The 27,777-nt window shown below is 39.2% G+C and overlaps 1 protein-coding gene across 8 annotated transcripts; it reads right to left on the bottom strand.

Annotated features, from left to right (window-relative positions):
- Positions 1 to 8,771: 8,771 nt before the first annotated feature.
- Positions 8,772 to 27,223, bottom strand: LOC143104749 (uncharacterized). 8 transcript variants are annotated; one of them, XM_076269026.1, is made up of 12 exons: positions 27,065 to 27,223; positions 26,230 to 26,368; positions 25,539 to 25,673; positions 25,232 to 25,330; positions 19,554 to 19,658; positions 19,213 to 19,299; positions 18,439 to 18,564; positions 14,894 to 15,125; positions 11,813 to 11,973; positions 9,873 to 11,702; positions 9,492 to 9,709; positions 8,772 to 9,265 (listed from the first exon to the last, which is right to left on the bottom strand). In XM_076269026.1, the coding sequence occupies exons 2-12, from the start codon at positions 26,296 to 26,298 to the stop codon at positions 9,196 to 9,198; spliced, it is 3,132 nt and encodes a 1,043-aa protein (XP_076125141.1). In that variant the 5' UTR covers positions 26,299 to 26,368; positions 27,065 to 27,223; the 3' UTR covers positions 8,772 to 9,195. The 8 variants fall into 8 exon arrangements, with proteins under 8 accessions (XP_076125141.1, XP_076125139.1, XP_076125137.1 ...); XM_076269024.1 differs by having other exon boundaries at positions 26,230 to 26,323; XM_076269022.1 differs by having other exon boundaries at positions 26,230 to 26,320.
- Between the last annotated feature and the right edge of the window lie 554 nt (positions 27,224 to 27,777).

Below are 27,777 nucleotides of genomic sequence, written 5' to 3'. Positions count from 1 at the left end.
CATAGAGGATGTATGCTTGGCAGCGTGTTGGGCAAACCCGACAACGTGTGTCAGGTTTTACAGACTTGATGTCACTGCCCCGACTTTGGCGCATTCAGTGTTAGGCACTGGGACGCCGGGGGCGCACTGATGTTGTTGTGGATCACAAGCTTGTCTGGCAATCCGGGAGTCACAATATCCCATAGTGAGATACCGAATGAATGCTTGAAAGAGAACTTAAGGTTACTCACGTAACCCAGGTTCTCTGATAGCATGAGTGAGGTATCTCACCAGACCACCCTCCTTGCCGGTGGCGAGAAGAGGTTGGTTAGCTAGACTGAACAAATGACGTTGCGCCGTAGAATATAAAGGAGGAGGAAGTACCTCCTCCACGTCGCATACGTCAGTCGTCCAGCCAATGGTGGCTGGCGTAATGAAATAATGGCTTCTGGGGAACTCGCGAGGGGGCGTGTCCCATAGTGAGATACCTCACTCATGCTATCAGAGAACCGGGGTTACGTGAATAACCTTAAGGTATGCACTATATGCGGCGCATAGGGGCGCAGCACCATGGGGGCGCCAAAGCGATGGTAAAAAATAAATTAGTTAATAAAAAAAAAACAATCTTTTTTGGTATTTTCTATATGTAGCTGCTGTTGTGCGATTTTAAATAATCATTTCTGATTTCCTCAATGTTATATAGCATTTTAGAGGTCTAACAGGCTAGGCACCCTATCTTATAAGATTCCATCATAGAATTTTGACATAGAAGAGGGAGCGGGGGGGGGGGGGGGGGGGGACATAGAAGAGGGAGGCCGCCCTGAGCGAACAGACGAGTTGCCTTCTATGGAAAAAGATGGATAAAACAAAAAAGCTGTCGGGGCTAAAATAGAAAAAGAAAGAGGAAAAAGGAGATGGCATGTCAAGGGACAGCAGTTAAATAAGTGTATGGTGAAAGGCAACAGGTAGGATTTAAAGTGTGGGCTTGGAGGCTTGCAAATATTCATGTTAACAGACTAGCTATGGCCAAATTGGGGTTTACGGCTAGCTTATTGCAAAATCAATGTTGCTGCGCTGACAACTAGAAAATATAGGCTATAAGGTAGCATGTAGGCTACAATAACTGACAAGAATCTGGAAAACATAACTAATGCAATAACTGTGGTTTACCATGGAGGCTTACAAATAGGCCTAGGCCTATTCATGTTAACGTTCAAGTTTATCTAGCTCTAATGGCAAGCACCAGCCCCGGATCTCACACTTAGTAGAATAACGCAAACAACGCAGCATCTATTTATAGTTTTTATTTCGTTTGTGCATCAAAACCTTCCGAAATGAGTTATCGATCAAACGAGCAAGAATAATTAATACCTTTGGGTTTTCACAATCTTCATGCAGCTCTACCTTGAGTACCAGGCCTATGTGTAGCCTAATTTGGAACGCATCTTGAGCATGCATAAGAAACAAAGGCAGAGGCACCAGCTGGCTTGACATTGTTGCCATCTCCTATTTAATAAGAAAAGTTTAAAAGGAAATTACGAATTAAAGAAAGATGAGGCTACAATAGGTGACAGAGTTATCAAGTTCCCACTGTCTCACCATTTATAAGCTCAGGTCGGTGAAAGGGCTGTTTAATATTGCCTGTACTCACTGATTTGTAACATGGCCAAGAATATACTTTGAAATTACTTTGCTTCTGAATAATTGAGTTGGTGAGTCTTCAATAATTAGTTTTCCTTAAGCTAAGCATTTTCATGAAGCATATAGATGCCGATTGAAACGTAGCCTATTCCATTCAGATAGCTACGTGGCTACCAGGCTCATAATGCACTTTTAATTGCAAATAGAAATGTCAAGCCAGCAACAACTCATTACATGTTTCCATCCTAACAATGAAAGCTGCTTGTATTAACTTAATATTGTGTTGTCAATGTGGCGCAAACAAACAAGGCTAGAGTTGGATCAGCCTTATCCTTTGTGAGCAAGAGCTGGCAAAAGGACGTTTTGATAACCGTCTAGACTCAGCACCTCTTAAAGTGACAATGCACCAATTATCAAAACTTCATCAAAATACACACTAATAGGGTACATTATTGGCCTTTTTTATCTTTAGTTGTTTGTGTTATATTTTTGTTATCATCTATCATATACATGTAAGATTAATCACAATCATAACTAAAACAGCAGCCTAGTTTTTGTTTGGGGGGGGGGGCAATGTTGTTATTGCATATAAGCAAATGGGTAGTTGCGCCCCTGAACAGAGGGGATATCCTCGAGATTTCACCAGATAAGATTTACATTTCTTCATTGTACAGTAGTCTGAGCTTCCCTACAGTGTTATTACAGTACACATACAATTCATGCCATGAATGGCTGTCCTGGCCATCATTGCTGTGCAACAGAGCAAACACTGCACCACCTCAAATTCTACCCAAATATGTTACCCGTTTAAATGCTTTACTGGACTATAGCCTAAAAATAGAGAAAAACAAACTAACCACTAGCTGGAAATTGGATTGTTGATGACTATGCACAGTGTTTAAACTCAGGAAGCGAATGTTGTATGTCATTGTTCCATGTGACTGGTCTCCTTCAACTTTTTTTAAATTCTTGCACACTGGGCAGCTTAGTAGACACAACTTTAAAAAGAAAAAAAAAATAATTCCAAATTTCCACTTTTGTGAACAATAAAGATTGTCATGATGATGATTATCATTATTATTGTTATTAATTAGTACCAAACTCTTTCCATGCATTATCTGAAACATAATGTACATGTAAGGATGAAATCAAAAGCCCAACAAGACAAAAGATTAACTTTTCGACTCCACATTACAATGTCTTAGGGTTCAGCCACTTTAAACTGAGACCACCCAGTGGTCCTCTGCTTTTGAGTTGGGATCCTGTTCACTGTCAGGATTTATTTTCTGACAGACAATACATTACTGTATCCCTTACATATCAGCTTCTGGTCAAATGCCAATTCAGGAGTGCCAGTACCTCCCTCCATTCCTTGTTGTCAAGTAAGCTGTTCTCTGTTCTCTCACGGGATCAAAAAATAAAAGTATATATACCTATATACCTTGAAAGGATCCCGGTTTTGGATGTTTGCTCTACAAAAAGTTTGAACAGAATTGTGATGCAAAAATCATGACAATAGGGATGAATATGTATCAAACCTATTCTCCAAATCTAGCAACTACAAATACTGCTAGGATGTAGACATTATGCACAAGAGTGAGTGTCACAGACTGAGCCGTGACCCATGCGCAGTGCATAGCGACAGGTAGCCATCTACCGGCATATCGCGAGGGCAATTGTGGGTATGCAGTATTCCATTGAAAAGTTCGTTCACAACTCATTGTCATTTCCACATCTCATCTGTATTAACTCCATCTACATTTGACAAACGCAACTGTACACACTGCCCGTTAAAAACATTCTCATTTATTTGTTAAAACTAACTACATCACTGTATTCACTTTACTCACCACCATACCGCATCGTACATTACTTCCTTGCTTGGAAACCCGAGGGACACTACCACTAGGGGTACAAGTAGAGGGGTTTCCCGGGTTGATGTTGGCCTGACCATTTTGACAGGGGCAGGGGCGCAGGAGATATTTTGAAAGTGAGGGGGAGCAAATTGTGAACACAAACCCATAGTGAGATCAGATTTCCAGATATCGGATCGCCACCTCTGGCCCACTTTCGACCATCATATTTTAAACTTGCCAGAATATTAAGATAATACCATTAATTGTTTTCAAACAATTGTTTTTACTACTTGGGCCAATGGTAGAATACTGGTCACTACTTGGGCCAATGGTAGAAAAAAGCAACATGGGATGTTGATATTTTATGAAGCCATGAATGAATAAGCCTATTTCACAGTGTCCAGGTGTCCGGCCTCATTGATGTTAATGATGCCTTAATTGGCAGGGTAAAACGTCTTCCTTCTTTTGTCTTTCCTGTGGACTTTTCTTTTGCTGTGTATGGGACTGTGCTGTTCCACAGGAAGTTGATTTACACAGCGACCCCATCTTGTGAAATGGGCTAATCATCATGCCTATGATCCAAACATAGACTACATGATCAAATAGCCTAGTTAGGCCTACTTAAATTGTCTGGTATAAACCAAATCAACTCTCCACTGTGTGTTTGCAGTTAATATTTATGCAACGTTAGAACTTAACAAGTGTTGGTTTAACAAGTTACCAGTCCAGAACACTCAGAAAATTGCAACAGAAAGTTGCCTTTATAATCAACTATTTGTTCCAACAGCATTTAAACAAAGCATTTATAAAATTGAAAAAAAATTACATAAGAAGTAAAATAAAATACTGTTACTGTAGTGACTATCACATTATCCCAAGCTTCAAAGAGCTCCCCACGTCTGTGACAGGCAGACGTGACACTGCTAAATTCTCAGCTTGTTTATACCCCACACTGAACGCATAAGAACGCTAGGCCTATCACTCTGGGGTGTGGTAGCCTACTCTCTGGGATTTATGCACCAAGGTAACTGAAGTATCCAATTTGTGTCTTGAACAAAAACGTTGATAGACTTGTATTTTAGGCTAGTGAAAACAAGTTGATAAGTATAGGCTAGTTGAGTTTGTTATCATAAACATAACAGCTAACGTCATGTTGAGCAGGAGAAGTTGAGCACTAGGCTACCATAAATCCTCAAATTATGCCCGGGATTGATTCTATTTCAGGACAAATAAAGGCAGGTTCCCATACAAGACGGGGTAACAATTGCCTACCATACCAACAATTGCCATTAGTCCACTAGAAGACATTGTTCGATTTAAGTCAATGAAATAACCTCTTCTTAATATTTTATTATATGTTGTATTGTATTGTATTATGTTGGTTGGATTAATAGCCTATGGTTGGCAAAGAAAAGTCGTTTTCCTACCATGGGTCTCCAACAAACGTTCTTAAGCTCATTCTCTTGCCGCCCCTTTCGAGCTAATTGCCAGAGGCTGAAGCCTATTAAACACAATTGTTGCGACTCAAGGCATTCCAGCCTACGATTTTTATTTATTTTTTAAATACTAAATCATGCATAATTAAACAATAACTCAATTTAGGCTACTTGTCTACCCAAAAAGGTTTCCATTACAGCACAGCCTCTATTCAATGAAGGGCTGCCTTGTCTCGCAATAAACAGCAGTGGAAATCCCGACACTTTTTCAACTGCATGAAACTTAACAGTGAACCATCAAATATCTCCCAGATTTCAGTGCCCATCAGTCCCAACATTTAGCAATATAATCAAACAGTCCAAAAGTAAATTAAATCCCAAACCAAACCGAAAATGCTTTTGATAGCCTACCGGTATGCATGCCGCTCCAAACGAAATGCATGTCTAAATGCAGGTTAGACATATTTTAAAAAGCCTGCCTCCAATACCAGCCTGCCTCAAATAAAGATGATGATAAATGATTTATGCTAAGCAAGTAGCCTGGATTATTTTATGATTGTTACAAACTGGCTTCAGATATCCAACAGAGTGAATATGAGATTGTGCAGTCTTACAGTACTGTAGATGGCTGTGGTTAGTGATGTGATGCTGTTAACCCTTAGAACCCTAAGCTGTTTTTAGGGCATTTTCACTACCTTTATTCATAAGGATTTATTCTGGTCATTGTAAGTGCCACACACATATATTAAATATTGTTTTTTTCAGGAGAGTCTAGGCTATTCAGATCTGCCATCATTTCATGTATTAATACTAGCATTGATTTTATTTAGATTTTTAAAGAATTAAAATATAAAAAGTGTATTATAAAAATTCTTATATTTCGACATGTATCTCACCACAGCAAGCTCACAGCTCTACATGCATTTCATGTGTGTATAGGGCAGACTGTCCTGAATCGGGCTATATAATTGCCATGTTGGAGGGATACTCTGGGGCTAAGCAATTTACAGAAATATTTGCTGTGTGATTTTCGGAAATAAATGGCATTTTTTATTTAGTGATGAAAAATGACCTTTATGCGCTCCATATCTGTGACACGAACTGATCTGACTTGACTTGACCCGAGGTTGCGTGTTAGCCTGCGTGCCTGTGTGTATGCAGTCATAATAATTCTCAACTTTTTACTGCATTGCCATGAACAAAGTAAAGGCAAAAAGGTGTTTATTTGTTGAACAAATTGGGATGCAATGTGAGCCTTGAATTGGATGCCATGCAGGAATTTGCTAGGATCTCAAAACCGGAATATGAACATGCTTTGCCATAGAGAAACACATGATAGCATTGGATTATAAACATGCTTTGCCACAAGAACAGACAAAAACATGGGGTAAGTCCAGCTATATGAAGTTATTATTTTGCTGTCACTTCGTCTGTTTTTTAACTCAGAAGGATGTACTTGGTATCAAATGATAGCTCTGAGTCTCCTCTTTCATCTGACATGCGTGGCATATCTATGCGATCACGGGTCCGCGAGTAATTCAAACGAGAGTAATGAGTGTGCAGCGTTGGTTTGTGTACATGACGTTATTATTTTGCAGTCACTTCGTCTGGTTTTATGGTACCAATGGATAGCCCTGTGCCCCCTCTTTCATCTGATATGCTTGCCATATCGATGCGATCACGGGTTCGCGAGTAATTCAAACTAGAGTAATGTGTGTGCAGGTGAAAGCAGAGAAGTATAGACTGTAAATATGATGCAATTTGATTTAATTTCATGATTTTTTTTTAATTTTCATACTTGATCGTACAGACAAGTGTGTAGTCTCGTTGGAAAGCCCCACTTCTGCTCTGTCGTGCAATAAAGGTTTCATCTCGCTGCGATGAACCGTTCCGGAGCAATGTAACAGAGAAGAAAGGGTGTGTTTTTTGACGCACTTTGCGTCAATCGGGTTCTAAGGGTTAATGGGGAGTTTTACAGTTAACGCAAATCCTATATGTTATTATTTATTTAGCGTACCTATAAGGCTTTTTTTCCTTATCAAAAGTGAGGGGGACGACGGCAGTCTCTTCAGCACTGCGTGGGACATATCCCCCACGTCCCCCGTGCCTCCTGCGCCCCTGGACAGGGGTGTTTTGATGTTCTGTGGTTTAAGGTGAATTGTATTGGTTTATGAGTTATTTTGGGGAAAGGAAATTATTCTTGTTTATTTTGTATTTGTTTCTTTGAATTATTATTTTGTAGTGATAAAATGTTTGGGGGGATAATTGATTTATGTTAGACAGTGGATGTGTCCAGTAGGTGGGGCTACAGCTAGTTCTGGTCTGTATTAGGCCCCATGGGCTCAGTCTTAGAGAGAGAGGCGTGAGAGTAATATGTCTTTTTGAATTGCTCAGGGTCTAGTGAGATATAGCCTGGTGAATTTCTGTGCCTGTTTATTTTGGGATTTTGATCAGTTTTTGTTTTCCTTTTTGAGTGTTATGACATGGTAATGATTTGCACATAGTTTTAGAAAAGAAAAAAAAAAGAAAGAGAAAAATAAAAAAAATAACTTTTTGAAATCACTTGGCCTTCTCTGTCTACTCCGCCGCCGTCCATCCTGTTACAGTGAGCATCACATGAAGTGACGGCACCTGTAATGATAGGGCAGGCTTATAGATCATGCCATACCTTGACAACTGGTCTGCACTCCATCTCATGAAGACACAGTCTTGCCCCACTTTCAGTCCCTTGGCTTCATGGTGAACTTGAAGAAGAGCAGTCTTTCTAGGGCTTTGCCTGAACTCACAGTGAGGGCATCTCTTACCCCCTCATAGAGGGGCAAGAATTCTGGCGGTCATATGCACCTTTGGCTAGCCTGGGCAAATGTTTAGAGCTGGTCTACTTTCAGAAACTGCTGGGCATGATATTGGCATCAGAGTCCCACTGGGCCATCTTGGTACTCGTACCCTGGAGCAATGGCTGAATGCCCTCAACCTCCAACCAGGCAGGGACAGGGATGTGAAGGTCTGGATAATGTAGTGAGGTTAGCGAACTGTGTCCATAGAAGAAATCCAGGAAGCTTACAGAGACCCCTTGGGCAATCTACCCGCCAGGTTGCCGCTAGTATCTACTGTACAGGTGAATGCCCAATGAAATGGATGCAGTCACCTGCTGTGGTCCTCTGATGAGTGTCTGCTATGTTTTCATCAACACTATCTGTGCGTTCATGGGCATCGGAAAAAACTTTTCCCCAGTGAAAACGTCATCATTCCGTATCATTCACAACACTTCATGTGGGAATCAGAGGTCGGAAACTGGGGCTAGATTTTGCTAACAGTTTCCCAGTTAGGGGCTCATCATCACTTTTGTCGTTACATTGTAGTTCGTTTGTAGTCCATGTGGCCTTTCATATCCAACAGTTTTAATGTGAACTTGGGAATTTGCCGTTTTTGTCACTTGAAAGCTGCATATCTTTCTTTCATAAGCATTACACTATATTTTTAAGCAAATACAATTGTTTGTTTAGGATTAGTGAGCGTATGTTTTAACCTTTGTTGTGGCATCCATGTTTTTCACACATTCCGACGGCAAAGCACATGAACACTTGCAGTGGGAAAAACAACGTAATCACGGGGGCGGTCATTCCCAGGTGCCATGAATGCACCGTAAGGGTGCGGAGTCATCACACTTTCAGCCTTCTAAACAAACTCAGATCAATAACTCAGCAATTCATTCTGAAAATATAATATATATAGGCCCCAGAAGGCCTAATGTGAACAGGAAGAGCTGACGTGCACCAGAAATATATATTATATATATATATATATATATATATATATATGGTTTGCTGTTACAATGACACTTAAAACACTCAAGATATTCCAAACTAGCAGTTGTATTTTTATTATTCATAATGGCAACAAACATTTTCAACTATATTTGCCCTCATACCTCATACACTAGAAATGTTTTACACAAATGAATCTCAGTTTAACACGATTTGTTTATTTTTTACGATAGTTGATTTGAAGACCCCCAATATATATAATTCTCCATCATGAGATATTAGAAGGAAAAGAAACGGCAAGAAAAACCTAGACATTTTCAGTAAAATAAACTTTGGACACATTTCTCTGCTAGTTCCCTACATTGCTATGATCACACAAACAATTCAAACAGCCCGATATTAATCAAATATGTAAGTAATCTTAGGAACAGAAAGGTCAGAAGACTAAATACTTGGATACTTTCTCAGACAACCATTCTTGCTGTCTGCATCTAAGCCGTTATTATTGCAGCTTCTTCACTCGATGCCTTTGGCTTTGAGTTCATCTCGCACTCTCTTCAGGTAGTCATCATCCGGGTAGCCAAAACTGACAAAGGAAGCAAAAGTTACATTAATGACAACCTTTTAAGTTATGTTTTCAGACAACATAAAATGAAATAAGCACGCTCACCAGGCATATAACCTGAGATTCCACTTTTCCATGAGTTATATAGACATTTGAAACTCTGGTAACCACATCTGTGTTAGCTAGCAAATGTACCAAATTTGGTAAATTCTGCAACCTGCAAACATCTATTTTATTAGCCACCTACTTTTGTGCTCCTCCATGGATGTTGGTTTTATGATGGACGTCATTCCAGGTCACACAGTCATCCATGCCACTGGTGCGTGAGGTGCCCACTGTAAATATCAACCTCTGGTCAAAGGCCTTCTTCAGGAGTGCCAGTACCTCCCTCCCTTCCTTGTTGTCTGGCAAGTAAGCTGTTCTATGTGCACCTTGGAATGGCCTTCCTGGCTTAGGATGCTTCTTCTGCCAAAAAGAATGAGAGAAAATATAATTTCAATATAATTGCGTATTATTACGGTACTGAACATCTACTGCAGAATATTAACCTACTACTTTTCTGGTATGCTACCTTGTTATTGGGAAAATTACATATAGACAAAAAAGATTTTAAAAATACACCCCTTACCGACTGAGTGCCAGTTGGAATGTTATAGTTAATGACTATGCTGCCACTTTGTTTAAACCCAGGAAGGGATAGACTCTGAAAATTGTATGTCATCGTTCCATCTGGCTGGTCTCCCACAATCTTTCCAAACACCTTCTTACACACCGGGCAGGTGGCACCCATGCTTTCCACTGACTGTCTTAAGCAGTCCTTACAGAAAGCATGGCCACACGACAGCTTGTCTTTATCGGTAAACTCATCCATGCAGATAGGGCAGGTCTCGTCCTCTGAGGGTCCACTTCCATCTTTTCCTCCAGATAGTGCTTTATGATTATCATTTGGTCCTTCTCTTGAACCTGCCTCCCGCTTTTCTTGTCCTTCATATCCATTTGCTGCCTTCCTCCTAGGTGATCCTAGTTTTCGTTCCTCTTCTCCATATAGATCAGGACTGGTGGCTCCATCCACTGACGATCCATATCCTTTTGCATCACCCTCAAATCCCCCATTTGCTTTCCATCCTGCTCCTCCTTGCTCTCCCATGTTCACATAAACTCCTTCCCCACCTGCTGCTCCATGTTCCCACTCCATTTCTTCGTGCCCTTTCGCAGCTTCCCATGCTGGGCCATCAACATATGGTCTCAAGAACTCAATACCTCGCTCATATCCAATCATGTCCTTGTGTTTTTCATCAAAGACAGGTGCAGTTAGCCTCTTCTCGATTTCACTTACTGCAAAACGTAGATGATCTGGAAGGCCAATCATCTTCCAGACTCCATTCTCTAATCCATCTGCAACAACAAGAGATGAGTTTCGTTCCCGGATGTCGCCGAGATGCTTCTTTACCATCTCTGTTTGGTTGTGAGATGCGTTTTGCAAAGGACAGTACATAGTTGTCGTGAAAGCTTTTTGATAAAGAGACATCAGTGCCCTGAGGGCATTCATTTCCAGATTGACTATTTGATTCCCCCTGGTCTGAGCTGTGATAGTTACATCTTCATCGGTCTTCTTTTCCTGGAAGTCAACACCAAATTTATTCTCAAGATCCTTAATTTGCTTCTTGAAAGCTTTCTTCATGAGCTCCAAACAGCCATTCGTAATGCACAGCCCACTGGATAATAGAGGGTCCTTGATGTTCATCTGAATACTTTTGGGTGCATCCCATCTCTCAAGGAGATTCATGTTTTGAGCTGTGTCCTGCCGTCCCCTCTCAGATCTCTCTGATCTTGGATCATCCTTGTAATCCATCAGATTCAACTCTCTCTGTACTGCGGCTACATGATTACGTGGCCCTACTAGTTTCCAGTTCTGGGCAGAGGTATTAAGCATGAGTTTGTCATCCAAGCTCTGAATCTCCTTCACCAAATCAACCACACTTGGTACTGGGACACTAACAATATCAGCAGCGCATTTCAGGAACATTTCTTGAAATCCCTGAGAGGCATTTGTGACTGACTTGCTGTTGGCTCCAGTAGTATCTTCAACTGAAACACACACATCAGCTTTGATCGTCACTCCATGTTTCTCTTCAATACTTTCTATTTCCTTCCTGTACATGTGATTCAAGTACCAATACTGATACAGTGGCACCCTCAAAGTCTCGCTACAAGTCTCTCTACTAGTCTCCATCTGGTCGGGGTTGGTGTGTTCAGACACTGTGTAGGTATTACTTGTTATTGGCTGTCCAACAACTTGGCGGAATTCCTTGTAAAATTCTTCCACCTCTTCAAAGGTCCCACTCACAGTGAGAATATTATTCTGTGTAATGTGTTGTCTGAATTTCTTTAGGAGTTCATTAGCAAGGTGAGGGTCATACTTCTTGACATCCACAACCGCACTCACTGTCATTGGGATCTATAAAAAGGGAAGAATTACCAGTTTGGTTACTGTCAAAATACTATTTTCAAAAAAGAGAAAATGCAATGATAATCATTAATTGCAATAACAGTAACTGTTATACATGCCTCTCGTGCTTTTTCCCCAGACTTTGCATATTTTGTGCGGAAGGCTGGCACTGGAGAAGGCTCATCTACTGGTACTTCAGTTTTAAAGAGCACTGTAGCTTCTTCATTTATGTCCTTGAGCTTTAGTGTTACTTTCTTTTCGTTTAACAGCATTTCACAGGCTAGAATGAATTATTAAATTGAGATTAGACATAATATCAAGACTCTGGACCAATGACATATACAAACTATAATACCATCGTACTAGACCAGTGGTCACCAAACTACGGCCCGCCACCTCATTTTGGGTGGCTCCCCCAAAACATGTCCGTGGCATATAGCATCTGGCCCGCACAGGAGTACGACACAGTCAAACTATAACCTCCGTAATTTCCCCCATTCATTCTCTATGGCGAGTCTTAACAGTACACATGTAATACTCTTTTTGTCCACTGGTGGTTGTTTTGCCGCTGTTACGCATTTGCCATCGAAAACGGAATGAAATGTAGGCTTACCTGCAAACAATGTAAGAGACCTATGCTGACTGCATCAGTGCTCAAAGTATTCTAAAAGTTTATCAATTAATTTCTTAATAACTACCGAACTTCTATTCAAGTCATATTTCTGGGACTTTCTGGGATAATTATTTCTATTTTTTTATTCACTCGTTCAAATGTTCATACAGAGTTCAAAGTTCTCATCAGGTGAGTGAAAGTTAGAATGGTGGTCATTTCAGATGTTTTTGCCAGCACTTCATACAACTCTCATTGTTTGAGAACTTTAAAGGAGAATTCCGGTGTGATATTGACCTAAAGTGTGTTGAAACATGATACCGAGTGTGAACGTATGTCTCATAGCTAGGGTTGGGCACCGAAACACGGTTCTAATATGGCACCGGTGCCGACGCAAACGGTAGTAACTGTATCGAATAACAACGTGGATTTCGGTGCCTCATTTCGGTGCTTAAATCGTTTTTTTTATTTTTTTTTTACGAGGCATCACTGCATGTCATGCGCCATCTCTAACGTCTTGCTCTGATAGCAACACATCCAGATACAGTTAGCTAACATAAACACTGGATGTATAAACCAGAGGGGTGCACCACATAGGCGAGTGGACAGTGTTTGACAGCTTGCGTGAGCCCAAGTAGCTTACTTTAAATCTAGCAGTGGGCCTAACTACACACAAGCAAAAGGCTATGAAACAACATCAACAGTATACCTTACACAATATCCTTGCTAATGCGCTAACTGGCATTTATTTGAAATGTTATCAGTAAATATGAATATGAATATGAAGATCATGTTAAAAGTTAGCTGGCAAAAACATAAATATGTAGGTTACATACCTGATGTCACTGAGCTGTCAAAGAGGCTACAGAACCATCTCCGAGATTCTCCGTACATTATCGCTAATTAAACTCAGCTGACTGGTGTTAGCGCATAGCCATAGTTGCTAGGCTTACTAGCGCTGGGAATCTAAACACTTCAACACCGACATAATGTAGCCTTACATGTTCAAAACTATTGCGTGTTATGGGGGAAGACATGACATTTCTTGAAGCATTTGGGAACACACTGAAATGAATTAACTGGAAAGTAGAGTCCCTGTTTTTTTAGATAAGCTTGCTTGCAAATGCCGTTGTCCATGACCTGGGAGTTCTATGGCAAGCGGTTTTAACATACCTTATGGCAAACCGCCTACACTGGGTAAACTTGAAAGCAGAGCTTACCATTGTGTGCATCCATGGCAAGCTGTTTTAACATTTAAATGTATTATGCGTAGGAGCAATGAGATATTGATAGTAAATTGAATATAACAGTTCAATTTCATGTTCAAATTTGTCTTATCAATACAAAAAAGCAATTAATGCTTTAGACCATTTTAATTTATAAACAAAGTACCGGTTCAGGCACCGTTTAGGCACCGGCACCGTTTTAAAAGTATCGATTTAGCACCGGTATCGGATAAAACCCAAATGATACCCAACCCTACTCATAGCCCATCTCGGCTTGTCCCCTGCACTCCAAAATCTGGCGCTAGTTAGCTGATGCTACCAACAGCTTTTTCAATGGTGGTGCTTCGGCATCGGGCTAGCCATGCAAATAAATCACTGTTTTACACCATTTACGAGGCTCAATGTATCTACACTTCATTGGTAGACTACTGAAGGCCCTGACATTTAAAACGAGACATTGAGAACTTTGAAAAAGCACTGGTAGTTTACTTACAAGACGATTTATACAGACAGTATCTTCACGAAGTTTAGCGTTTGCAGCCATCTTGAATTTAGTCACGATAAGTCGAGCGACGAGTAAGAATGAACAGGTATGATAAGGGATCAGATTCCAAAAATAATTCAGTGGAAATGCATGGATTCCAGTTTCTTCCAGTAGCAGCAACTGGAATCCATGCATTTCCACGGAATTAAAAGTTCTCAATGTCTTGTTTTAAATGTCAGGGCCTTCGGTAGTCTACCAATGAAGTGTGGAGATACATTGAGCCTCGTAAATGGTGTAAAACAGTGATTTATTTGCATGGCTAGCCCGATGCCGAAGCAGCACCATTGAAAAAGCTGTTGGTAGCATCGGCAAACTAGCGCCAGATTTTGGAGTGCAGGGGACAAGCCGAGATGGGCTATGAGACATACGTTCACACTCGGTATCATGTTTCAACACACTTTAGGTCAATATCACACCGGAATTCTCCTTTAAATTATTTGTAGGATATTGCTTGTTCAAAACTTGAGCTGTGTATGCAAAGACACAGAGTTCAGAGTTCACACATTTTGAATAAAATACTTTTGGGACTCCCTGTTAATACTTCTGGGAATGCTAAAGTCTTTTTATTAGTATTATTTCATTTGAGCTACATTTTACAATGACATGGCATGATAGCAACAGAAACACAGCTAACAATGGTATTAAATTGCAGTAGCCTACTATTAAATGTAATGGAATATTCAACTGAGGTAGACTGCTGTTGTTCACAGCACTAAGCTGATATACTCAGAGTCTCTGGCCCTCTCTTAGAGCCAGTCATAGTGAACTTGCCCCCCGAAAGAAAAAGTTTGGGGACCCCTGTAGTGGCATCTTTTCTTACCTGATGAAGAGTTTACGATAATCTTTGCTGACAATGGTTCTGAAATGGTGTCCAAAATGTGTAGGCGGCATATCTCAACATTCCCAGGAAGTTTATTGCAAAATGTCTGGAGGGCCTTCTGTAATCTCTTTTGCCATTTTTGTGGCTGTTCTTTTATTCTGCATTTTATTTCCACAAGGACCGCTGCAACATCTTGGGGGGGAGACTGTTGCATCAGATCCTCTGATGGTTTCTGTTTGAAAACAATTAAGCATACATGTTATCAAACATGCAACAGAACCTGCAACTATGCTATATTTTTTAAACGAACAAATACAGTTTATTTAATCAAAAGATCCCTTTAAGACATATCTACAAATATATGCACAGATTACACAGATGCACAGTAACAAGTGTTGGTTGCTGTATACACACAATGTTCAACTGACTGCAGCAGGAGAGTCGTGTGAGGCGCAAACATGTGGACCTGTCGGGCCTTGTGTGCTGTAAAAGTCTACAGTTCTAGGCAAAGAGCCATAATAATCATAATGCTATGCTGTACTGCATTTTATCTTTGAACCGAATGATTAAAGCAGTGTTCCCAAAGTCTGGGTCGCGACCCACGGGTGGGTCGCAGGAGATTTTATTTGGGTCGCCAGCACAATTTATGTTGTGTTATAGGCCTAACTGATACCATTTGTCATTTGATACCAGGGAAGCTAACAGTTTTCTATTAGGATGTAGTTTGTTAACTACCACAGTCACGTTTTTGTCATAAAAGCTCATGAAACTGGGGGACGAACGCATCACAGAGGGGTGCCAGCATGACTATATATCTTCCTCTCAAAATGAAACCGTTATGTGGGGCGCCTGCCATGTACCTCGCAGTTGCAAACTGCAAGGGACATGAATCCGCCTATTTGCACGAACATTAACAGATACCAGCTCCTCAACTTTACCGATTAAAATCTAGTGACCGTGCTGTCAACTAAAGCAGACATCCATAGACCGGACATAAGGCCATTCAATTTGCATGTATAGTTTTGATTGCAGATGCAATCTTTAAAGTTAATAGCAATCTCCTCACATTCTTATTTCTGATTTAAAATGCACAACAGTGCATTATATTAGGCTACAATTTAAATGGACATTTTAAACACTATTCCTCTCGTTTTCTACCTCACTAACTCCAAAGTAAAGGCGCATTCTTCCGGCTATTGCGCAAAAGCCTCTTGTTCTGATATAACAACTATACAATATGATATAATACAACAATACAATATAACTACTTGAGTTATTTGCTGTCTGACATCAGAATTGACGTCCACAGTGTTATGGACCCATTTGTCTGCAACGCAACGTGGCCTACAACATTTTTATTTAGAAATACAGGAACAGCTTACTATTAGGGGTGTAAAGATTAACCGATACGTATCGGTATCCGTTTTTAACGTGTAAGATACGGCTACATCGATACGTAAAGCCCCGTATCGGAAAAAAACTGAAATGAACCGGTCGTTATATCGATTTACTTGTTATGAATCGGTTAACAACGTTTTCTGCTCGCTCAGACTCTCATTTACGTTCCAAGCAGCGCGTTCGTCCCACTTCCGGTTTTGAAACTATACGTGGTACGGAATTGTGGGTAATGCAGTTCGTTTTTGGTTACATTCATTGCCCAAAGTTGTCAAATGACCTCATTAACCATACATCTACTGCAACTTAAGCATGTGACAACTTGCACTCGGTCGGCTTTTGTTTTTCGAAATCCAGCGCGAAATTAAACACTTAAACACAGCATTCCTAAACAGCAATGATAGAGTAGCCTTACCTTTGATGAAGGGATTTCCTTAATGTTAAATAATAATTTGGCCCTTGCTGCTAAAACGATGCACAAATTATTAGCCAATGATTTTGTTAATATTCACTCAGACTTGTGGCATTATAGGTTTCTGCATTAGGTCTACTTTTGGAACAAAATAAGCCCAGAGAGTTTATTGATTTGTAGACCTATTTTATTCTTGTAGGGTAGGCTAGGCTATATGAGAAAAGGTCAAGAGTTTCTTAAGCACTTTTATTTTGGTCTTGTCTTACCTCAACAAGGCTACAGCTCCATGAAAACAATCAGATATACCTCTATAAAATCTGTGAAAGATCTATAAAGTCTATAAAAAATATTTTTATGTTGTATTTGGCTGCTGTGTTTGACTGAAATGTAGACTATTCTTTTTTCATTTCAATACAGTATATGAAACAAACCTCGTTTAGATAATCATATTCACACATTTTTTTTGCCTAATTGACAACCATGACCATGATAATTGATAATATAAAATTAATATGCACCATGAGCAAATGATAAAAAATCTTTCAGAATGCTTTCCATTCTTGAACTGCATCGAATTGCATCGAATCGCATCGCATCGAATCGTACTGAATCGTTTTTTATAAACATGTATCTTTTCTTGTATCGAATCGTGCCCATGTATCTAGATGCGAATCATATCGTCTTTTACATGAGAGAATCACACCCCTACTTACTATGCTGACGAATGACGACTGCGCAACATGCGAGAATTTCCCCAACTCTCGGATGCGCATTAAAACGTATCTTTTCAGTAGTCATTTCCAACTTTTGATGGTGCTCAAAATGCAACACAACCGTGTTCAAAGCAGGATCTATCTATCTAGATCCTATAGCAATGTATGGTTGGGGGAGGCATAGAAAAGTTGGGAGAACCTGTGGCCTAAAACAATATTGGTGGTTGCAGGGTAGATTTGAAGTGAAATGGGTCGCGATGGTCTGTCATTTTTAAAAAGTGGGTCCCCAGAAAAAAAGTTTGGGAAACACTGATGTAGGCTATAACGACATCAAATTAAATCATGTAGCATGAGCAGGTGAAGTGTTTAGATGGCTTTGGCTTTGTTTGTTCTGGATCTGACACCATATAACCGAACCAACTTTCAAACAACTGATGAAACTGTGCCCCTCCTGGGAATGAGCTCTTCCCTGTTTACTGCCATGTTGTTTGTGTGTAGGAGCTGGGAAGCGGTGAGCCCACCCTGAACTAGGGGAGCACAAGGGGAGCCTGTCGGTGGTGGAAGTTAAAGAGAAAACCCATTTTCATTCAAATAAATCACCCTAAATGTGAAATTCTAATTAATCAAATCATCCAGATTTTAACAGTTCACATTAATGTTTTTCCATGGTTTAGTTTTGTTAACCATACCAGATAAAACCTTAGCCTACCGGCACATGGTTTTCAGCTATTTTTACAGGCCTTGTAGCCTCTTCTTGTCAGGTCAGGCCACCATAACCATGTGTGTTCAGATTGCAAAATGTGATAATATTACTGAATGAGAGCAGCACTGATTGGGGAGTTTCATAGAGAAAAAAAATCAGGCTTGCCTGGTGTCTCTTTAAAAATAAAAGCAGCGGGTGTGTTTGATCATGCAGTGCTGCACAGATGTGGCTGAATCTTTCAATACAACCAAACCTTACGTTTAGCCAGATCTGCGCAGCGCTGATTTGACCGAAGTACAGAAAAGCAGGAGTTTTCGCTAACCATTTCATCCTGATCTTGGGAACCTTGGCCAAAGGGACTCTGTTGTGACATCTGGCCTTTAGCCCCATCATACTGTTCTTGTGCTCTTGGTATTTGTTCCAGGGTATTTGTTGTCATTCCTAGAGGCTGGGATAAAGTTGCATTTGCATCTGACCATTATTTACATTTTTTAAAGCACAAAATTCATGAATAGACCTTAATATACATCTCTAGCACTTTTTGTACTGTTTGGAAACAGCCATCTCTGCATCAAATGGTGAGAGGTGCTTTTTGGATGTAGGGGCCTTAAGTGCATCCAAAAGTGGGAGAGACCATTAAAATGTATGAATGTTTGGGGTTTTTTGCATGATAATACATAGTGCAAAATACACTATACATGAACTTATTTTGGCTTGTTGATATTACTGTACCTTAAAATTTAATGGGGAACTTGGCAACTATTTCAACGTAATAAACCCGTTAAGAAATCATTTGGATGATTACATGACCTGTTCCGGTGAAAATGGTAACTTTCCCCGCTGCACCTAGGGTCCCCAGGCGGAAAACCAACCTTGCAACATTGAGACTACCATCCCGGAAAGAGAAGTGAGAAGGGAAGCAGAGGGGGAAACCTGCCAAGTTTCCCTTTAACCCATTCAAGTAAATATTTTCTGCTGGTGATTTAACAAAACATCACTAGCCTTGGAGCTTGCTGTGGGTAGAAAGGAGTCTTGGAATCTCTGCTGTAAGTGATTCTGAAGATAGCAGAAGTGTTGATAACTTGACTCAACCTACCTCAGTGAATTTCTTTGGGACTGAACTTGTTGTTTCTCCATATGTGGAAGGATGACTGGAATTTCCTTGGGTCAAGGGGGCCTGTTGCTGGAAAGTATGGATATATTTCAAGATTAAAACTACTGATAATTATGAAATATAAATAAATCTATACAACCATTACCTTTTCTGCAGATGGATATTTTACTCTTCAGCTTTCTACATAATATCTATTTGACCTATTTCTTTGTCACCAGTAAAAAGCATAGGCTGAAAACTACTATCCTAGAGTGTTCTTCAGATACTGTCCTGTTGTACATCACAGTGCTGTACTACTACTCAAACAATATCATTGTACTTACCGGGCTATCTCTACTGGATTGTCCAAAGTGTTGATGTGATGTATAGGGGGATGATGGGCTTTTTGAAGGCTGCTGAGTTATAGCAGCTAAATGTTTGGGAACATCCTGTGAGGAAAGCATGGAGGCATAGCAAGTTAACAGTTGTGGCTTTCAGGTGTCAATGCAATTCAAGAAGAGTCATGGCACACTAATCACATTGCCGTATTCTAATGACTAAACTCAGAGCAGAAATGGCTCCCTCTAAACCTCAGCTATAACTGAACAAATAATTTTGCCATTCTATCTAGCGCATCATAGTTTTCAATGAATAAATACAACCACAAGGTTTTGTTTTCACCAAGCGGAGCTCATAGACTATTGCAGTGCCCCCACCTCCCCCCAACATTCTAAATCAATTGTATGCACCATATTACTATTTAGCATAATAATATTATACAGCATTTAAAAGCTTGGACTCTTGGGAATCCATATATGACAACATCGTTCATGTACAATCTGTATAGTGTTTTAGATTGTGAGATTAATCTTACTATGTCTCGATTAAATTTGATCAAAAATGCCTGGTGCCAGCCTACTTTCTAGCTGCAGTGTATATCCCTTAGCAATACGTAGATGCAGCTTATTGGGTATTGAAGTATTCACAGGAATCCCTAGAAATTGAACATTCATGTTTTATCCAATATTACTTGTGCAGATGTATAGTCCATCTAATACACACCCATTGAAGCAACAAAGAAAATGCAAAAATATAGACTTTGTGTAATCATTTCATATTTTGTGTAGTCATTCTATATCAGAACCCCTGATATACATTCCAAATAGTCTACAAGAAACCTCAAAGTGTTACCTTTCATTTGAGACCAGGATTGTGCTTCTACACCAAGAGGTTGCCACACAGTAAGCCTTTTATTGTCAGTATGCATTTTGGGTAACCAAAAGTCCTATGGGGAGTTTCCATCGGGCATTTTACCAAACGCATGAGCATACCTTGGCAAATAAAGGTCTAAAGTACTCATATTTCATTCTATATTGATCTACTTTGAGATACAGATTCATAAGACCTGGTAGTGGGCCTCAGTTGTGTTTCCAAGACAAAATAAATGACCAAGAGGGCAGAATGTGGTAATTTCCAGAGATGTACAAAAAAACCTATCATTCTACCCTTTGCCACTCTCTGACAGTTCATCACACTGTCAATCTATTGGTGGGTCAATGACGTGACACTCATTTTTTTGTGCTCATTTGACAAATTATTTTCAAATATAATTTTCATCAAACCCTAATCTTAAAGTTTTGGATTTATTTCATTTTGAAAGAGTATTAACTGAATTTGGGTAAAATTGTCAACACGGTGTAACCACAAAAACATGAACCAAATAATTACACTTGCTGAAAAAAATGTGAAATTCTCTCCAAAATCCCTTCTAAAATAATCTGGCATGATCTTGCACAAGAACTTTTCTATATTTAATACAAGTAATGAAACCCCATTGTTCTGAATGTTTTAATTAATATGGGGAATCGTGTCTTTCACATCAACCACTTAAAATGTCAAGTAGTAGAACCACCATTTAAGGAGCAATTTTGTATGTATTATGTCAGAGAATCATGTGACAGGAAATTATGTCATAGAGAAGGACCCTTCAAGACCCCAACTGCTATGAGTCAAGGTTAGCAACTCTCTTAAAGTAACATAATAGTGTTTTTAGGCCATGGCCAGGCAAGCTTAGGTTACATGTCAAATGGTATGACCTTTTAAAAATGTTGATAAATCATAATAATCATAAAATATTCAATGTAATGTAAAAACTGTGTTTGAATATTCACATAAAGGTGAAGTGTGTACATAGTTGTCCATAATAATGCCTGCAAATTTTGCTTTTAAATAGAAAAGTCAAATGGTGTAACCGGTTACATTTGAATTAGATTGCAATTTAATTAGGTTTAATTAGATTGCAATTTAAGTGATTTTTGAAATATCAAAGCTTTTCATTTTAAATTTAAACTTCCATAATTATTTTTTTATATTTTATTATGATGTATGTAAACAGTATGTTCAAATTATAAATACAAATATATAAATACATCTATTATATATAAAATGTGCCTCGCCACAGAGTGCATGTGAACGCATATCCGGTTGGTTGTTAAGAAATTATCATGTCCACTCTTTCACTCACTCTTATTCTCTCTCACACACACTTGGGGCCCTAATTTAGCAATATAAAATGCATGGTCACTAGCAAATAGCGTAAATACATTTAGGGGTTTGTCCAGTCCACATTTGGGGTGGTTTTGTTATCAAACGTCAGGTGCCTGGAGCAAAAAGGTGGCTCTTATGTTTCTTAATCAGTCATGGGTGTGTTTTGGGCTTAACATCCTTTAAACCAATGAGGAGGACATCTGTCATTCCCTTTAACAGCAAGCAGGGCAACTTCAAACAGCGCATCAGTATTTTGATAGTCAGCTGTGTATTTGAAGGAATTTGCTTGTACGCAAGACCGTATGGAACAGGTATTCCACTAAGCCATTCTTTACTAAAACCGAGTAGAGTATAGGCTACACACATCTGCACTTGTCTATTAATTGAACATATAGGCAAAGTGAAACTAACTTCACTGTGGTGTCATAGTCAACGACAAAACAGTTATACACAGTTAATTACTTTCAATATTGACTGACAATGGGTTACCAGCAAAAACATAGCCTGAAATAAGCAAAACTTCCCCCTATAATGTTCGAATGACTGAATAAATAACCTAAGGACATTTATTCTGCAGAGGAATTGCTGCTTACACCTTGTGACAGTGACGTGTTTCATATGCGCCTTTCGCTATAGACCAGGCTTTTCTTGGTCAGTGGCATAATGCTTTTTAGACGGTGTAAGATAGCGATTTTTACATCATGTGCCAGACCACACCTTATGTCGGTAATTGCCACACCCCTCGGCGCATTATTTAAGTGAAGTGTAAGATAGGAAAAAAACTTTGCGTCAGAATAATAATGACGCTTTGAGCCAGGTTTTGCATCGGGAAAATAGGGCCCTTTATCTCACTCTCTTTGAAAAAAATGGGTATAGACTGAAATTGTATGAGAACTGAATTGAAATCAAATAGAACACAAGTTTCTTCATTGATGTTATAAAATGATATTTGATATGGAATATGATGAATGACATGAATACATATCAAAATATCCAATTCAGTTTACCTTGATGCCTATTTTCTGTGTCAATTTCTTGTCCTATTGCTATAAACGTTTTATGGTCAATTGGTGTAACCGATTTATGTCAATTGGTGTAACCAGTATTTTGTCTAAAATACTAATAATGTACAAAAAATGTATATGGATAATGATTTAATACTCTACTTTACTGTAATAATGGTTGTTTAAACCATTTTTACTCAAATGGCCAAAGAATAGACAGAAAACAAGATATTTACAGCATATGGTCTTGCTCAGTACAATGAAAAACCCATATAATTTAAATTTAGAAATAAATATAATAAAACATTCTCATAGGATATTACAAAATAAACTAATAATTTCATGAGAGCAATTGCATGAACTCTAGGAGGTGTGAAATATTAGATATTTGTAATTTTTGTGGTTACACCATTTGACAATTTAACAGGCTGTTAGTTCTATCTTTTGTTAAAAAATAGCATACATGTCATATTGAATAATATGAATACAACAGAAATACAAAGTATACACTTTAGCAAACCTCAGGCATGTTTTGTTTTAAAGGTTTAAACATATTTTTAATTTTCTCATCTTACCAACCCTTATCTGTCACTGACCCTGGTACCAAAATAATCTACTAGGCCACTGCTTTCAAAATAGGTAGAATATAGTTTTTTCTTTCTGTCGGATTACAAGCATCTCTGAACTGACCACATTTCAGCCCTAGGTCACTCGATATCACTTAGAAACACAACTGAGCCTTAGCACCGTACTTGTGAAGCTGTATGCAAAAATAGATCAATATAGAATGAAAATATGAGTGCTTTAGACCATTATTTGCCAAGGTATGCTCATACGTTTGGTGAAAATGCCTATTGGTTATCCAAAATGCATACTGACAATCAAATGTTTACTGCACATGAACCCCTTTGTGTAGAAGCATAATCCTGGTCTCAAATGAAAGGTAAATTATGGAAAAAGTCTAAAGTCTACAAAAAGCTATCTTTTTATTGAGGCAAAATCTATTTGATTTGATTTAATTCTACTATGACAAAGATCCTCTTAAGCACGAACAATCAGTCGATCAGTTGAATGCTCCCACATGCCACACAAAAGCTTTACAGTAGTTAATGCATAAGACACGTTGCTCATTGACTGAGAGCCCTAATTTCAGCAATGGAGAAAGTGCAAAGTCAATGTTTATTATTTAAATAAATTATTTTAAAGATATGATAATATAATATAATATGCTACTATGTTGCATAAGACTGTGACAAGACATGGGCGCAATAAGACCTAGAGCTGTACACATTTTGCCATTTTAGATCTATAGCTAACCAGGCTTTACTATTTATTATTATTACAACTTATTAGCCCTCAGAAAAGACGATTGTTGGATAATGTTCATTGAGGAAGCGCTGTGTTGAAAGGTGCACTCACATTTTTAGTTCTCCGTAGCTACAGCATAACCTACATATGATAGAGACTAGTTCACTGCTGGCAGAGGCCTCAGAAATACCCTTAGACAGTATTTTTTGTTTGCAATAATGATTTATCTGATAATTAAGTATCCATGTCTTGGTAACTTTTACAAAATCTAAATGAAAAAGTCTACCAGTGTTTTAGCCGAAAATAGCAGAGCTACACAAACATACCAGTGCACAATGGTGTAGGGCACTTGCATAGACCAGGGGGTCTCAATTTAGTTTTGGTGCCAGGGTCCCCTTGTCGGACATTTTTCTGAGGACCACCATATAATTGTATATTGACAATGTGGACTGGCAGTTAAGCTACACAACAGTAGTGATGGTTCATTATGACCTAAGTGAAGCGATTAGTACTGTAGATGCAATAGTCTGGAAACACAAATATTTCTCCATACCCTTGTTTTCTTTCCCCATACTTATCCAGACCTGGAAATTACTAAAAATCTAATTCCATACTTTTCCAGGTTTTCCATACTACGTTAGCCTGGCTAACGCCAAACCTCATCTCATTGAGATGGGGTCTGGGAACTACATGTACATTTTCTCGTATTTGAAACGTGGTTAACGAATGCCCAGAGCACTTTATTGGGCGCTACGAATGTCTATCAAATGCGTCTGTACATAGCTAATAACCGCTTCGGTGTGTCATCTTCATAGACTAGCGGATTTTTGATGTATTACAATTTTTCGCACTTCTGGGTAGGCTTCATTGTTCAAATTAGAATGTTGCCGCTTGGTCATCATCGTCTTGCTGCCACCCCCCCAACCCCCCCCCCCCCCCCGTTCTGTGATTGGTTCCTTCGTTGAAGTTAAAACAAAGTCCATGGAATCCAGGCTTCCTAGCAGCGTGAATAAAATCGCGCTTGTAAGGCAGCATGGGAAAACCCAGGCTAATACTACGTAGAAACCCTGGATACTATCCCTATACTAACCTGAACAGCATGAATGGTACAGGGCCATAGCACCTCTGGTGAAAATCTACACAAAAATCTATTATTATTATACCTCAGATATCGTAGAACTTTGGGGAGTATCACTGTGATTGTGTGCCTGTGTTACTGCTGGGTCTACAACACCAGATGAAGATCCTGTAGTGGGGAACAGCTACAGAACAAAATAGCAATTCTAGAAATCAATGACATTTTTTTTACTAAATGTAATTATTTATATTTTGCAGCGGAAAAATTAGGTGTACCCACTGGTACACGTAACTAACATTATACATTATAGATATAATTATCATAACCTTTTACAGAAACTTTAAATCAAAATACAGCAACTAACAATATCACCAATGTGTCAATATATCTACCTCTCTGTGTGGCACTGCTTCTCCATCAGCTTGGGAAGACATGTCTTGTTGCATTTGTGATTGTTGCTCATGGTGAATGGAAGTGCCCTGGTTTGGAGGCCCTACTGCAGCTGACTTAGGTGGACCTGTGGGAGGCTTTTAAGATAATGAATGTTGAATTAGCAAGATCAGTGATGGTATTTCCATCTGTAAAGAAGAAAGACATATTTTTATTCATATACAATGCAGATATTTATGTGGATCCTTTGCATGTGGCTGATGGTGTTGCTTATTTAACTGATACACACAATACACTTGGTGTGAGAGCTACACTTTTCAAGAACCTGAGCCGTTTATAATTAAGTATAAGATGGCCACAATCCCTGTAATGAGTGAGACAGAGACCCTAGTAAACAGTACACCAAAGAATACATCCCAAGTGTATAAGTGTACATTTGCATAATCCTACCAGCCTACCTCTGACTTGCTGCTGCGATTGCACCAATTATCATAATACCTCCTCTGAGCCTGGACTGTAGAATCCTTTTATACAACTTTGTTTTTATCGGATGTTGACATTTTAAACATCATCATAAACTGGATTGTTTTGGATCCAAGTTAGCCTAACAAGTCAATCAAATTTCAGGATGCGACCCTTAATGATTCTACAGAATATTTTCTGATGTAAATGTCCAAACATTAGGCTACTTACATTGCTTCCTGGTACATCACATTCCATAGGCCTATGATCTCCTTGTGAATCACGACCGTTCATAGCCATTTTCACCAGATGTTTTTCCAACCTACTGAGAGATTGTTTTAATATGTCCTGGATATCAGTGCACAGAAGTCTAAGATATCAGACAAAAAGAACGTCCATTTATGACATATTCCGACCCATCAGACATAGGCCGCTTCCTGGAACACATGACCGTCCAAAGTCTTTTCAAAATGGATTTTGAATTTGAATGTTGACTTTCGCCAAAGTAAGCAAACATAGTAAACTAGTAGGCTTAGGCCTAAACAAACAGCACAACATGGTTGCAAATAGTCAGCACACTATTAAAACTTGATATTTCTTACACAAGCGCTCACGAACACTTTCGTTTCGGTTTAGCCCAGAGATTTTCCGTAAACGGGCTCTGGTTTCATCAAGCACAGATATTAAGCAAATTACAAAAATCTAAAGAAATACATTCCTTTAATGTGTTAATTTTGGCAGCCTACACGCTATGACTTTTAACATCCTGAAAACATCAGCTAATGAAAGCTGACTGCTACTGCCAAAACTCAACCGTGTGATAAAAAAGGCATGGCCCAAGTTTTGGAAATGGCAACTGTCTAAAATCACAAGTTAAGCAAATGATTCCGTCGTTCGTCATATGTGCAGAGTCGCATGGTCCTGGTCACTGTCAACTGCGAGGCTATTAACTTTTCAGAAACTCTTAATACCGCAGCTCTCTCGTAAAGGTACACGGAAGGTCTCGGAACACGAGATAGGTTACTAAATACAAGGTTACGAATACACATTGCATTTGGGTTCTTACTGTTTTCCTTACGTTTCTCCAGGTTGTCAGTTTCGGGATCTTGTCTGGGGTAGGCTAGTTACACACAGTGGCCTTTAGTTGCACCAGAGAATGTCTAATAATGTCTGTAGACGGGCTCTGGTTGCACCTTGTTTGTTCAATGAAAACGAAACCGAAAGCCACTCGCATTAGAGGTGCACTAGATTGGCTGTTGAGCACAACCTTTCGCTAGATTCATGCATAGACAAGATTCATGGACTTTAAAAGACTTGTATCTGTTGACGAACTGACAAACCTTTCCCCTCATATTCTGTAGCCTCGGTCAATCAAGACGAAACGTGAAACCAAAGGTGCTTTTGCCTGTTTTAATTTAAACAACCTGTCATATCAACAAAAACATTTCATAGGCTGCTATATTCATCACTTAAGGGAAGAGGAGAAATAGACTTCTCCGCATAGTCTGTCTGCCTCTTCACCACCTCCATGTCTTGAACTGTCTGTCCACTAGCCACTTTACATTGTCTTCTGCCTCACTGTTTGCGTGCTTTATAGCACATATGCACAACCCCTCCCTCCATGCCACAGCCGAACTGTGACCACACTTATACCTTTCTTAATATAGTTATTTATATATAGATATATAGACGTTATTCTTGCACTGTTTGACTTACTCATTTGCACCATCACCATGACACTCATTCACAAAGAGCACCTACCTTACCTTATGCACAGAG

This window comes from Alosa pseudoharengus, unplaced genomic scaffold (genome assembly GCF_046254945.1).
Source record: "Alosa pseudoharengus isolate Yale_2024_CS ecotype anadromous, Long Island Sound unplaced genomic scaffold, YU_APseudo_1.1 YU_APseudo_1.1_scf_5, whole genome shotgun sequence".
Classification (NCBI taxonomy): domain Eukaryota; kingdom Metazoa; phylum Chordata; class Actinopteri; order Clupeiformes; family Clupeidae; genus Alosa; species Alosa pseudoharengus.
The sequence above is the reverse complement of the archived record's forward strand: the minus strand, read 5'-3'. Positions and strand labels throughout refer to the sequence as shown.